Here is a 15,527-nt window from a genome sequence, read left to right as displayed (position 1 = left end):
CCTTTTCATACCCCCACTATCCATGTCGGCGTGGAGCTGATTTTATATAGTGTGGCGAGTGCAGCGAGCCACCGAGCCCGAAGCGTGGCGAGCATATACGCGGATTACTTTTACATGTATTCTGTGGGGCTCGCCATGCTTCGGGCTCGGTGGTTTGCTGCGCTCGCCACACTGTATAAAGTCCACTCCACGCCGACGTGGATAGTGAGGGTATGAAAAGGTCCGCGGACGCGTTCCGCCGCCCCTCGCAGGGCTCGCTATGCTCGCCACACTTCGGGGTGATGTGGAGAGTGGTGGTGTTTTACCATATTAACTACTGAGATCGCATCTCACATCTCAAGCCACAAAAAGCCATGCGATGCGATGCGATTTCACTATGTTAGCATACGTAGGAAATCTAGGCGCCCTGCTAGGAAACAAGTACCCGGTGTTGTTGAGCGGACTTCCATCGATCGTCATCCCTACAATGCTCACTGCCTGTAAGGTGGTTATGTCCCATCATTATTACATGATATGTTATCTGGGTTTTTTCTCTTTCAAATTATATATTCTTTAGACTTTCTCCTCTTTCATTGCTTCTCAGCTCTCCATGATTACTAAGACTGTCTTGTAGGAGGGGTATAGAGGGAAAGGAGCAGTCACACTGATTAAAATTCTTAAAGTGCCATCTCCCAGTGAATACCAATCTATACCCATTGTAAGTATCGCTCCTGTGGAGATGAGATATTCATCGTAATTATGTGCAATTTAAGACTTGTGTACTGCTGATGGACACTTTGAAAGTTGTTTTGCGTTTAGTCTGTAGGATGTTTTAAATGTCTGTAGACTGCACATAACAGGACAATTTGAAACAGCCTCAATCTGTTTACAGCAAGTAAGTCCTAGTTCAAGCAAAACTTTGTTATGGTTGAGGAGAAGGTGAATGAACTGTTTGCAAGTTCCAACAAATGTGTCCTCTGTGACAGACATGTGGACAGTTTACCTAAAGTGCTATTAACCCTTTTTTTATAACACGATTTTATAGTATGTTTTACACACTTCACTAATCCTGCGCCAATTTCAATTCTAGATCCTGAACATCAAAGAGGGAATGGCAATCTACGGTACTTTGAATACATCATGGCAAAACAGGCAAATGAGTCCATCACATCCAATTCTGATGCTGTAGAGCCTACAACAAGGAAAGGTCGCCCCAAAGATCACCTGCCAGAGAGGCAGAAGTATGAGATGTTGTGCCGTGGAGAGGGCATTAAAATGGTAATAAAACTTGTGGAAGTTATAGCTTACAGAATGGACCTTACAGTGTGAGACCTAATTAGTAGAAGCCTAATACTAACGAGTTGCCTGGTGTGGTCTCTGGGCTGTTTCTGACGCTGGGCCCAATTCAGACCTGCTCGCTGGGCTGCGAGTTTTCATAGCCCAGCGAGCAGGTAAACCCTGGGTGGGAGATATCCCACCCATGTGCACGCACAGCCTCAAAAACACTCAGAAAGCCAGTAATTATTCATTCAGGCCCTGGGGAGGAGGAGGCTGCGGGACCTCTCTCCCAATGGCCAGGGAACACTTGTGTTTTCTGGGAAACTCCCGGAAAGCACAGCGTTACCGCCCCAAACAGCCGCAGGGTGTCAATCACTTTGCAAGCAGCCAGTAACTGCAGCCTTTGCTGGCTGTCTTCGCACAGATGGCTCTTGCATGCACCTGCAGCAAGTTTGCAGCACAATGAACAGGTCTGAATCAGGCCCACTGTCACATCTGATGCGATCGTGTCAGAGATGGATGCCTGTAGTGGCTGCTGGGGGGTGGCTGTAAGAGGGGTTCCTAATAGGATTGCTCAACAGCCTAGGCTGTCTACTGCAGAACTCCTCCCTGCTCTTTCCACATCACAGCCAGCAGTCATGGATCGCCCCCTGCTGCTGGCTACTCTTCTTGCAGGGCTTTACAGTACTGCAAGATGTATGTTTTTGTATGTATGTTTTTATATATTTAAAAAAAAAATTGGTGACATAACTAAAGTTATTCATTTATTTTTCCCTCCACGAGTTTAGACTCCTCGCAGGCAAAAGAGACTCTTCTGTCGTTACTTTGATGGAAATAGGAATCCCGTATTCATTTTGTCTCCTACAAAGCAAGAGGATGAATGGGACAGACCCCGTATTGTAAGATTTCATGATATCATTTCTGACGAAGAGATTGCAAAAGTCAAAGAGCTAGCAAAGCCAAGGGTGAGTAACTATTGCATTCCCTTGTAACTTGCATTTTTTTGTTTTTGAAGCCAAGAGTTGAACAGAGTAAGCAATCAGTTGTGTTACGAATTTCTGTCTTGCATAGAGAACCACAGTCTGTTTAGACTTTGCATCTACTGTATTGGCAGTTTCAGTTATTCCATTTTTATTTGAAACTTCGCAAATTGAACCCCCCCCCCCCCCAATAATTATGCAGTATATTACTAGTTCTTCCGTAAGGCAACAAAAACTTGTAACTCTGTATTATACCTTTTTTTTATTATTGTTTTTGCCATGTGTTTTTTTTTTTTTGTTAAGCTTTGTTTCAATTACAGATAGCATTTAAAACATGTAACTTGTATGCTGCTATGGTATTGTACCTGCCATTCAGATAACTAAAAACATATTTTTATTTTTGGTCTTGTGAGACCACAGAGCAAAACTTTGTCCATTTTGTTTTGATCAACTAAATGGACAACTAAACTGGAGTATTCATTATAGTTTTTCAGCAGAAATCTTACAAATTGTGGTCTGCAAAGCATAAACTTAGAAATTGAACATATGAAATAAAAAGTACCTCTACTAGTTTTAACTGTAAAAATGGCTTCCTGTTCACACCTATGTCTATTGTAACGTGCATCCAAATGGCTTCTGATTGGTTGGGTGAATGGTAGCCTATGTTTTGTTACAACTTATGTGATTGGTTGGCTTCACAGCTGAGGCGAGCCACCATATCAAACCCTATCACAGGAGTCCTGGAGACCGCACACTACAGAATTAGCAAAAGGTAAGCCTGAAATGTTCACTATAAACTATATATAACGCTGCATTGCTTGGGGAAGGCAGTGATCCCTGGTCCAAGGAGTTGAGATTGGGTTATCTCCGTATGTTATAAAGTTTTGGTTTGAGTGCTGGAGATTTTCATTGGCAATAGACTTGTTTTTTTCTGGGGCCACCCTCTCTCCCTCTCTGTGCAGTGCACTGCAGTCACTACTGCTCTACCCAGAAAGCCACCAGAATTAGTAGGTATGAAATTTTGTCTTTGATCACTACCCTTTTACTCAGGAAATTGGATTTTTAATCAGTATGGAAGGCTGGTTTTATTTATTCACTATCTCTCCATACTAACAAGAAAAAAACAGGTGTTTTTGCAATTTCTATAAACAAAAGACAAAAGCAATATTGTCGCTCTCTCCCTCTCTCTCTCCCTTGACCACCCCATGCAGTGGAAGAGTGCAGGCCACCTACAGAAGCTACCTGGGTGATCCTGTTAGTAACCTATGCTTGCCTCAAACATTAAAAGCTATGCACGTGTAAGCAAATGCGGCCGTACCATGTGGGCCATTTAATGATGCCACAGGATTTGTCTATTATGGTGAAGCGTTTGACTGAGTAATTCAGTGCTAAAATGTAACTTTCTCTATTTGATTGCCTTGAAAAACCTCAGGTTTTTTTTTTTTTAAATTGGAACTTCCAAAACTATTAAGTACTTGATGAAACTCTGCACCATTCTGTGATACACTTTCTGTGTCTCTAATAAAAAAAAAAGCGAAAGGACTTTAATCTGCAGACCAAATAGTTTTCTCCGTTATCATAAAGAGAATACTGTCCTGCTAACCTAAATTCACCCAAGCCAATCAGAACCACTGGCACGGCACGCATCATGCCTGCTCCCAAATTAAAGCCCAGTCCTTTCTCTTTTTGTAGCTGAAACGGGCTACAGTGCATGACCCTCTGACAGGACAATTGACCACAGCACAATACAGAGTCTCAAAGAGGTAAGGTAAAGTGCTACAGGCCTGTGCTTTTGACTCTGTTTGCTAATGAGTAGAACATCAGTCATTGTAATTTCACAATGTAATTTTCTCACTTTTCTCTACTTCACTGTAAGGCTTTGCATTATTGGTTCTGGGGCAAAGTTTTGGCAAGTTTGTAGAGTAAGGGCTAAGTTATGTTGGTTGTATGAAGGGGTCTGCACATTATGGGCAGTATTCAATGCGGCGGTGAGGGGTTGTGTACAGCGAGTGGCCATCCTTGACGGCCACTCGCCCTATTATATGTTCCGGGGATTCCCTGGAACGGCAAGGGTCGCCGCAAATGCAGGGAGCCTGCTGCATACAGTGGCGAGCCTCGCCGTTTTGACAGCCGGACTCGCGGGGCATATATGCTGTACTTCATGTTCGTTACAGATATTATTCTGCCAGATAGTGTGTAGGAGTGCTGCTGTGGCACACTGGGTGCAGTCTTTGTGTTCCATCATGAGGTCTCCCCTATTTTAATACAGTCTATTTGTGGCTTGCTTGGCACTACAAAACTCCTTTTTGTCCTGAACACATTACGTGGCAGCAATAGGTGGATTGCATACACCACAGGCTCTTGCTGAATGCCGCAGGGCAGCCTGTGACGTTTCAGATGTGCCGGATGGAAATTACAGCTTTCTAATGGCATTCTAGGAATTCCTACTTTCAAAAGGGTCACTGTACTTTTATGAGTTTGTAAAAGCCTATTTTCCAGCTCAGCCTCTACTCCTCCTTGGCATATCCTTTTAGTTTTTTGTTATTACAGTTTGCTGTACCAACAAGTTTCTGGCATCTGCATTGGTAGAAGAAACTGTAGTTTTGATTGATTGTTATGTATATATTGTTTACATGCAAATGTTAACAATATATACATAAAGATCAATTTTATAGTGTGTACAAGCAATATGGCTTCCGATGTTGCCGATACAGTGAACATCGGAAGCCAGATCGCATGCTTTTTTAAGGAAAAACTAAAAATATAATATTTGCTTAGACTTCTGTCTGGCTAATGTTAGGAAAGCAGTTCTACCTCAATCATGCCTGAGCTTTGGTTAAACATGCAAAGCCTTGCAGAGACGCAATTGTAAATATGAAACAAGGTAGTGAGCCAGCAACGTCACTGTACAGTTGGTCAGGATAAAAATGTACGAGACTGGATTGTAAAATAATGCCTCCATGGCTATAAGTTGTGTTTTTTTTTTTTTTTTTTATTTGTGAAAGCATATAAACACTTTCTTTTTACATAACTCCGTTTATCCTCTATCTAATGCGCTATTCACTTTTCAACATAGTCCCCATCCCTTTCCACGCACGTGCGCCAACGCTAGACGAGTCGGGCAAACCCGGCGGAGAAAAAAGCTGGTGGTTGTTGATACCAGCACCGAACCGCAACTTTCACCTCGTAGTCAGAGTGGAAGTGTTGCTCCTTAAGGTGCTCTTTCATCTTTGGGAATAGGTGAAAGTCGCAGGCTGCAAGGTCGGGGCTCTACGACGGGTGTGGCAAAACCTCCTTGAACTGCAGGAGCTGCAACCGTCTTCCCAAAGATGAAATAGCACCTTAAGGGTCAACACTTCAACTCTGATGGTGAGGTAAAAGCTGCCATTCCGTCCTGGCATCGACAACAACCACCAGCTTTCTTCTCCAATGGGTTTACCTGACTCCTCAAGCGTTGGTGCACATGCGTGGAAAGGGATGGGGACTAAGTTGAAAAGTGAATATTGCATTACATAGAAGATAAACTGAGTTATCATGTACAAAAAAAAGTTTTTAAATGCATTCACAAATAAAAAAAGGTACTTGTTTCCTAGCACGGTGCCCATCGCATACCGTACTTAGTGGTATGCAATGCGATATTCACGTTAAATTAACAGGAGTGCTTGTACAATGAAATATTACATGGCAGCAAATGGCATGCAATGCGATTTTTAATTGTACAACCACCCTGATGGGTGCTTATAATGTTAAATGTACCCCCATTGTCAATGCCACCCCCACTATCAACGCCAACCCGAAGCGTGGCAAGCGCAGCTGTACGAGTCCTCCGACCTTTCCATACCCCCACTATCCGCGTGGAGTTTATTTCAGATAATTTGGCGAGTGCATCGAGCCCGAAGCATGGCAAGCGGACGCGGAATACGAGCCTGAAGCGTGGCGAGCAGACGCGGAATACATGTAAAGTAATCCATGTGCGCTCGCCACGCTTCGGGCTGGTGTTGATAGTGGGGGTGGCGTTGACAATGGGGGTGCATTTAACATTGTAAGCACCCATCAGGGTGCTTGTACAATTAAAAATTGCATGCATCGTATCCCGCTATATTGCATGCGATGCGATGCAATTGTATAAGATGTACTACGATCAAAATCAGGGGCGCCATGCTAGGAAACAAGTACCTAAAAAAACTTGTAGCCATGGGGGCATTACTTTTGAGGTGTGCATCCAAACATTGCAACCCTTTTCACTTTCCATTATATGCAAGGATCGCTCAGCACAAAGCATCACGGGTGCATTGTGGGACAACCCCCCATTGTGTATGTATCCTGTTGCATATGATTGTGTCTGCAAAAGGGCATACTTTTTCCTACAATACCATTTGAAGATTTGAAATCACTGGCCCAAGTACAAATCCCTGGGGTACTCCACTGGTAACAATCCCCCTCCTGGGACTTCACTCTATTTACTACAACTTTTTAAACCATCTGTGATGTGGGACCATGTCAAATGCCTTACTGAAGTATAGTTATGTGATATAATACTTGATATTTTATTAGTAACTATCTATAAGGGGGACATTTAAAAGGATGAGAGATTCAGAAAGTGAGAGATTTGGTAAGAAATCTCCAGGTTTTTTTTTAAAGCGGCAATCCATTTACACTGCAAAACCAGTTTGCAGTGTAAATGATTGCCGCTTTTAAAAAAAAACCTGGAGATTTCTTACCAAATCTCTCACTTTCTATCTCTCATCCTATTAAATTTACCCCTAAGTGGTTTCTATTTCCATACTACTGACGTAAGGCTTACTGGTCTGTAGTTAATTGCATTTTCCATGCTGCGATCTGCAGTGGTACTAGATGTGTACTTTTTCAGTGTTCTGGAATAGTACCTGTAGCTTGTTACTGGTTGAATAATTCCGTTAATGCTACCAGCACATCTTTAAGCTTTTTTTATATCCTTGGATGCATCTCATCCTGCCCCTGTTGATATATTCACTTTGAGTTTTGAGAGTTCTGTTAGGAACTACTCCTCTGTAAATGTGCTTTCATCTACCTTTTTATGAATGTCCTTGCCCCTTCCTCTCTCTCCTTCTGCAGTGACTACTCCGCAAAAATAATAGATGCTCTGCTATTGACCTGTCTCCCTTATCCAAACGCTCACTCTCTGTCTTAAGTCTTATTATATATTCCTCCATTTGGATTTCTTCTTTCACTTATATACTTAAAACAAGTTTATTCCTTTTCATCTACTGAATAAGTCATTTTCTCAGCTTCTACCTTTGCATTTCTGGTCACCTTCTTAGCCTCCTTTCATTGAGCAAGATACACCTCTTTGTTGTTATATTGAGTCTGCTTATATTTCCTAAAGGCCATCCCTTTTGCTTTCACACTAGTTCATTCTACTGTTGTGAACCACACAGGCTTCCTTTTCCTGGTGCTTTTTCTAACCCTTTTGATACAAAGGTCTGTCGCTTTTAGTATTGCTCTTTAATTTTTCCCACCTCTCCCGTACTCCTTCCAAGTTCCTCCAATCCACCAATGAATCACTAGCACATCTCCCCATTTTTTTCAAAGTCAGCCTTCCTAAAATCCAACACTCCCTTTTTTTTTTTTTTTTGTGTGGCTTGAGTTTATACATAATGTACTGCTTGAAGATCACTGGACTCTAGATTCTCACCACCATGTGTGTCTGATATCCTCTCACCATTTGTGAGTATTTAAATGTATTAATGCATCTTTGTGAGGATGTTTCCTCACCAATTGCTTAAAGGATGTTCCTTGTAAGGAATTTAGAAAAATCTATACTCCAGATCCTAAAAGTTGTGTTGTGCTGGAAACCTAGGGCCAATGTTCTTTAGCTAATTAAACTTTTTCGAGCGCCAGAGAGATCTACACACCTATGATATCTGGGGCAAAGCAAAATTAGAAGGTAGTTTGGCTCTTCATCTCTCACGTCTGATGGCTATTTATAGTAACGTGTAATAATTACAAAACTTCAAGATGTAGTAAGTCTTGCTTGTGATGTAGCTACCCTGTGCATTCTATGTACGGTACATACAGGACGCCTTACAGTTAAAGTGTAGGGAAAATGACTGAATACTTTATTTCCTTATAAAAAAATATTTTTTATTTCCTTTTTGCCACAGTGCTTGGCTCTCTAGTTATGAGGACCCTGTGGTTGACCGAATTAACACAAGAATACAAGAATTAACAGGGTTAGATGTGTCCACTGCTGAAGAACTGCAGGTAAGTTCTGTGCGATGTTAAAGGATAGTAAAGCTCTTCTGTACAAATTATTATTGCTGTGATAGGGAGAATGTGTCTTTATTGTGGTCAAACTTCATGAAGAATGTATTGGTGTGAGCAGCTACCCACCTGCTGGTAAGTCCTATTATACTCTGGGGGGGGGGGGGGGGTTTGTCATGGGTTCTTTGAGTACCTACACAAATTGTCTATGCTTGGTAAGGGTCCACATACTGTGCTCAGGGAAGGAAAATAATGGACAGAACTGTCCAGTGTACTTTCATGTAATTGTAAAACAATTCCATAAAGATTTATAAATTAGTAGATAATAATTATTGAGGGTGCTGGAGGGCTAGTGCTGCAATTTGCAATGATGGGGACTAGCAATGGGATTGTGCAACCATGGCCAAAAGTTTTGAGAATGACACAAGTATCGGTGATCACAAAGTTTGCTGTTTCAGTGTTTTTGGAACTTTTTGTCAGATGTTACTATAGTATACTGAAGTAGAATTACAAACCTTTCATAAGTGTCAAATCTTTTATTGACCATTAAATAAGTTTATGCAGAGTCAGTATTTCCAGTGTTGAGTTGAGTCTTCTTTTTCAAGACCTCCGCAATTTACCCTGGCATGCTGTCTATCAACTTCTGGGCCACATACTGACTTATGGACGCCCATTTTTGCCTAATCAGTGCTTGGACTCCCCCCCCCCCCCCCCCCCCCTTCCGTCTCTTGAGTATTAACCACACGTAGTTAATGGGATTAAGGTATGGCCAAAATTTCAATGTTTTGTTCCCTGCACAACTTGGTTATAACTTTTGCCGGTACTTATAGGTTAGTTGGGCGCCCACTAAGCTATTTTCTTAGTTTTACGCGTCCGCTCGCCACGCTTTGGGCTTGCCACACTATATAAAATCAACTCCATGCCAACATGGATAGTGGGGGTATGAGCGTACTAACTATAGTGGGCGCCCAACTAACATATAAGTACCCTTTAGCCTTATGGTAAGGTGCTCAATATGATGGAAAAGGCATTATTCATCACCAAACTGTTCTTGGATGGTTGGAATAAGTTGCTCTTGGAGGATGTTTTGATACCATTCTTTATGCATGGTTGTATTCTTAGGCAAATTTGTGAGTGAGTCCACTCCCCGGGCTAAGAAGTAACTTTACACATGGTCTCCGGATGCTTTAATGTTTGCATGGCACAGGGCTTATAGCTCTCACCTTTCCTTCTCCGAACAATCTTTCTCTACCGTCCAATGGGATACTGGGCTTCACTACTATGGGGATTGAGACCTCCGCAGGAGAGACAGGCACATAAAAGAACTTTCAGTGTGGGTGCACTGGCTCCTCCCCTCAATCTCCCTCCACTAGTCAGTTTTGAAAAATGTGCCTCAGGAGAGGCAGTGCTTCTGGATGCTCCAGAGTTTTTTCCACATTTATTTTCAAGTTTGTTATTTTGGGGCGCTGTGGTGACCACACAGCTGTCCTGCTTCGTGGGTGTCAGGGGAAGGGTCAGTCCCCGGCCTCTTCAGGTGCAGAGCTGACCCTGCTACAGGACAATCCAGTCCTGCGTGGGACTTGTCACCGCACAGCATTGCGCTGTAGCGAGCAAGTCCCCTAGCCGCCGCACACCCCTGACAGGTCTGAAGACATCGGTGGTGAGTACAGGCTGGGGGTCCCACAAGGGGTCCCCGCAGCCATTTCTGGTGCGGCAAGACGACGGCTAGTAATGGCGGCTCTCCAGCAGGGACCGCGTGAACACCGCGTCTGATAACTGGCATAGGGGTGCTGCCGCTGGACCACCAGGGACACCCCTCAGGGTATAATGTATGATATATATTTTACACCTTTAAAAATGTCAGTATAAATATATATGTAAGCGCCAGCTCCGTGTAAGGGGGCGGGGCTTCACTCAGAGCGGGACCAAGCTCTGCTGGGCGCGCGCTGTCACTTCCTGCTTCTTCACACGCTGCCAGACTCCATTACAAGGGCTCCTCACTGGCGTGGTGGATCCGGGTACTTGCAGCACGGCAGAGACAGCAGGTTTTTTTTATAGCGATTTAGCGCTGCTGCGCTATCTAGCTTAGTCAGACACTGTGTTGTTTATATCACTGTGTTTAGCGTTACCAGCTCACCCAGATCTGTGAGTTCAGGTTAAGGGTGCACTTGGCTCCCCAATTGCTCTGTTTTTTCCCCACTGATTAGTTACAGACACAGCATAGAAGCAAGCACATAGTCTGTTTTCACTCAGGAACACATCCAGCAGTGTGTGCACGTGTGTGACTGCGTGGGGGTTGTGTTTGTTACTACAGACATTGTAGTACTATCTCATCATGGTGAAAAAGTTCACTTGTATGGTGTGTAGCACCAAGTTTGTGCCCAAGTCACAGTCCCAGGTTACTTGTGAGGCTTGTATGTCACCACAGCCCAGTAGTGCTGACACCCAGATCAGTGGGGTTCCCCCACAGCTTGCGGGGCAGTCGCAGGCAGACGAACAGGAACCTGTGTGGGCCTCCAACATAAAGACCTTGTTGGATTCTGTGGCTTCACAGCTTTCCACTAACACTCAGCAAACGCAGAGGGTTCAGAGGGAATTGTCCTTGTTAGCTGCCAGGGTGGATATTCTTCATACCCAAAATGTACCTCCTCCTCCCGCACAGCCTCAAAAGAGGCAGGCTACTGCTATGGATCCTGACACAGATGAGGACGATGAGGACATATTGGAGGAGGGTGAGGAGCAGGGTCTGCAGGAACCAGCTCCTGAGGCGGCAGTGCATGGTCCCGAGCCCCTTATCAGGGCCATTAGGGATGTTTTAGATCTCCCAGTAGAGGCATCTACAGAGGGTGATCCTTTCTTCATGACTCAGAAGAAACAGCCAGTGTACTTCCCTGAGCAGGCAGAGTTAGAAACTGCTTTCAGGTCTGCTTGGCAAAACCCTGATAAGAGGTTTACTCTTTCAATATCCTTTTGAACCTTTGGGCAGAAAGAAATGGGAGGAGCCACCGGTAGTGGACTCCTCTGTTTCCCGCCTCTCTAAAAAGGTGTTGTTACCAGTCCCAGGGGTATCCACCCTTAAGGACGGGGCGGACAGAAGGCTGGAAGCTACCCTCAAGTCCATATATACGGCTAGTGGGGCATCCCAGCGTCCAGTTTTAGCCAGCTGCTGGATGGCCAAGGCTATTCATACCTGGTCTACCCAGATTCAGGAAGGGTTGTTGGGTGACATGACTGTGGCCCAGATAGGGGACAGCCTGCGTCACATTCAGGAGACCGCAAAAATCCTGTGCGAGGCACAAAAGGAATTGGGCGCAATAAACGCACGCAATTCAGCCATGGCGGTTTCAGCCAGACGGGCCTTGTGGCTGCGTCAGTGGTCTGCAGATGTAGACTCAAAGAAGAGTGTGGAGGGTATTCCCTTTACAGGAGAATGGCTGTTTGGCAGTGAATTAGACGGTTGGATTTCCAAAGCCACGGCAGGAAAATCTACCTTCCTTCCATCAGCCCCCACGGTTGCAAAGCGTACCTTCACAGGTGCTTCCCAGCAGTCCTTTCGTGGGAACAGGTTTCGCCCCAAGGCTAGGGGCGCCTCCAATGCCAGCAGGGGCACGAGAGGCAAGTTTAGGAAGCCTAACACCTCCAACACCCAGGACCGTCCAAATGCCGCGACTTCCTCTAAGCCTGCAGCATGACGGGGTTTTCCCGCCACGAGATTCTCTCGCGGTGGGAGCGCGATTGTTGCATTTCAGCCATGTGTGGGACGCCTCGGGTCTGGATTCCTGGGCCAGAGGTCTCATTTCTCTAGGTTACAGGCTGGAATTCGACAAACCCCCTCCCAGACGATACTTCAGGTCGGCACTTCCAGCATCCCAGGAAGATCAGGTGCTCCTTCAGGGGGCCATTACCAGGCTGCTCCAGTCTCAGGTAATTGTACCGGTGCCAGACACGGAGCAGGGCCAGGGATATTATTCCAACTTATTCCTGGTACCGAAGCCAGACGGCTCAGTAAGACCCATCCTGAATCTAAAGTCACTGAACCCCTTCCTGCGCGTGTTCAAATTCAGGATGGAGTCCTTGCGCTCTGTGATCGCCAGCCTAGAAGGAGGGGAGTTCCTGGCCTCTATAGACGTCAAAGACGCCTATCTACACATTCCTATTTGGCCTCCACACCAAATCTATCTCAGGTTTGCCTTGGGGAACGACCATTACCAATTCCGGGCGTTGCCTTTCGGCCTGTCGACAGCCCCGCGGGTTTTCACAAAGGTAATGGCGGAAATGATGTCACTACTCAGGCTCCGAAGGGTGAATGTAGTGCCATACCTGGACGACCTGCTAATAAAAGCAGGGTCGGCGGAGGCTTTAAGCAGTGCTCTCAATCTGTCCATACAGGTTCTAAGAGACCACGGGTGGATCCTGAACATGCCCAAATCATCGCTGGTTCCAACCCAGAGGATGGTTTTCTTGGGCATGATCCTGGATACATCGGAACAAAAAGTCTTTCTGCCGATGGAAAAGGTCACTGCAATACAACAGCTGGTCAGGGAGGTCCTACAGTCACCTCTGGTACAGATCCATCTTTGCCTCCGGCTTCTAGGCAAGATGGTGGCTTCATTCGAAGCAATACAGTTTGGCCGCTTCCATTCCAGGACTTTTCAATTGGATATTCTGACAAAATGGTCCGGCTCCCCCCTGCAGATGCGCAGAAGGATTGGCCTTGCAACAAGAACCAGGATCTCGCTACAGTGGTGGCTAGATTCATCCAATTTGTTGGCAGGCAGACGGTTCCAGATCCAGGACTGGATTCTGGTAACCACGGACGCCAGCCTGAGGGGCTGGGGAGCTGTGACACAGGGAGTCCGCCTACAGGGGCGATGGTCTCCACTGGAGTCAGGCCTTCATATCAACAAGCTGGAGTTGAGGGCGGTCTACTATGCCCTGTTACAGGCAGCTCCATTGTTACAGGGAAAGGCGATCCAGGTCCAGTCGGACAATGCCACCACTGTGGCCTATATAAATCGGCAGGGTGGTACCAAGAGCATGCCTTACATGAGAGAAGCGTCAAAAATTCTGTCCTGGGCGGAACAGAATGTCCAGGCCCTGTCTGCCATTTTTATCCCGGGGGTCGACAATTGGGAGGCGGACTTCCTGAGTCGTCACGATCTTCACCCGGGAGAGTGGGGCCTTCACACTCAAGTATTCAATGCCATAGTGGATCTGTGGGGGCTCCCTCAGATCGACCTGATGGCTTCACGATTGAACCACAAGGTAGCAATGTACTGTGCACGGACCAGAGACCCAGGGGCGATAGCGGTGGACGCTCTGACCTGGACCTGGGATTTCCAATTGGTGTACCTCTTCCCACCTCTCCCATTGTTGGCTCGGGTGCTAAAGCGGCTCCGGCATCAGGGGACGGAGGCCATTCTGGTGGCACCAGACTGGCCAAGAAGGGCCTGGTACGGGGACATTCAGGCCATGCTAGTGGAAGACCCGTGGCGTCTGCCCCTAAGAGAAGACCTGCTCCTCCAGGGCCCGTTCGTCTTCCAGGACTTACAGCGGCTACGTTTAACGGCCTGGAGGTTGAGCGGCAGATCTTAGTCCACAAGGGTCTCCATCCCTCTGTCGTCACTACAATGATAAAAGCCAGGAAGCCGGTGACGGCGTCTCATTATCATGTAATATGGCGCAGATATATTGCCTGGTGTGAGAAGAATGACTTGCCTCCGGCCAGTTTTCGATTAAACAGTCTGCTACGTTTCCTTCAGGCTGGCCTGGATAAGGGACTCAGATTGGGTTCCTTAAAAGTCCAAATCTCCGCACTATCTGTGTTTTTTCAGAAAAAGATTGCGGCCTTGCCGGAAGTCCAAACCTTCTTACAGGGGGTGCTGAGGATTCAGCCCCCCTTTGTGCCTCCCACTGCACCATGGGATTTGGAAGTAGTTCTTACTTTCTTAAAATCAGCTCGGTTTGTTCCACTGGAGGAGTCTGAGCTGCGACACCTCACTTGGAAGACTGTTGTTCTGCTGGCTCTAGCTTCGGCCAGGAGGGTGTCCGAGCTCGGGGCTTTATCTTGTCGGAGCCCTTACCTTGTGTTCCACAACGATAGGGCGGAACTCAGGACTAGACCACAATTCCTTCCAAAGGTGGTGTCAGGGTTCCACCTAAACCAACCTATTGTGGTTCCTTCTAGCGCGACACACCCAGATATACCAGATACCTTGGATGTGGTCCTCACCCTTAAGGGGTATGTCAAGCGCACAGCTAGGATCCGTAAGACGGACAGCCTGTTTGTGCTTTTATGATGCGCAGAAGAAGGGTTTACCTGCTTCAACGCGTACCATTGCCAGGTGGATAAGATGTACTATCCAGCAGGCTTATGCATCAGCTGGTTTGTCGCTTCCTTTTTCAGTAAAGGCTCATTCAACCAGGTCTGTAGGTACCTCTTGGGCGGCTGCTCGAGGGGTGTCGGCAATGCAGCTATGCAGGGCCGCAACTTGGTCAGGGCAACACACATTTGTGAAGTTCTACAAGTTTGACACCCTGGCCAGGGAGGATTCCCAGTTCGGGAATGCGGTTCTACAGCAGAATCCGCACGTTCCCACCCGTTCTGGTAGCTTTGGGACCTCCCCATAGTAGTGAAGCCCAGTATCCCATTGGACGGTAGAGAAAATAGGATTTTGGGTACCTACCGGTAAATCCTTTTCTCGTAGTCCATATGGGATACTGGGAGCCCGCCTCAGTGCGGCTTTTTCTGCTGTCAGACCTACTTTATTGTTAGGCTATTGCCTTGTTTTCTATAGGATAGATATGACTATAGATTTGTTCTAGTTACAGGTGTCCTCTTAAGTTGTTAGGATTCACCTCTTTTATATGTTTTTTGTTCGTTTGGGTGTGCTGGATGAATCTCACCACAATACATTATCACATACTCCTCACATGCTCTCCTTCGGCACAGTTTTTGCATTAACTGACTAGTGGAGGGAGATTGAGGGGAGGAGCCAGTGCACCCACACTGAAAGTTCTTTTATGTGCCTGTCTCTCCTGCGGAGG

The 15,527-nt window shown here is 46.0% G+C and overlaps 1 protein-coding gene across 5 annotated transcripts in view; it reads left to right on the top strand.

Annotated features, from left to right (window-relative positions):
* P4HA1 (prolyl 4-hydroxylase subunit alpha 1) overlaps window positions 1-15,527 on the top strand; it is a 68,478-nt gene that overhangs the window by 39,312 nt on the left and 13,639 nt on the right. For 3 of the 5 annotated variants that reach the window (XM_083148452.1, XM_083148448.1, XM_083148450.1), the window contains exons 7-10: window positions 1,070-1,257; window positions 2,046-2,222; window positions 2,939-3,009; window positions 8,381-8,480. In XM_083148452.1, coding sequence (XP_083004578.1) covers window positions 1,070-1,257; window positions 2,046-2,222; window positions 2,939-3,009; window positions 8,381-8,480 — 536 coding nt within the window. Of the gene's footprint in view, window positions 1-1,069; window positions 1,258-2,045; window positions 2,223-2,938; window positions 3,010-3,929; window positions 4,001-8,380; window positions 8,481-15,527 lie in introns of all 5 variants that reach the window. The other 2 variants (XM_083148453.1, XM_083148451.1) reach the window with 1 other exon arrangement.

Source organism: Crinia signifera, chromosome 6 (genome assembly GCF_055691185.1).
Source record: "Crinia signifera chromosome 6, ASM5569118v1, whole genome shotgun sequence".
NCBI lineage: Eukaryota > Metazoa > Chordata > Amphibia > Anura > Myobatrachidae > Crinia > Crinia signifera.
This window is presented reverse-complemented; position numbering and strand designations above follow the sequence as displayed.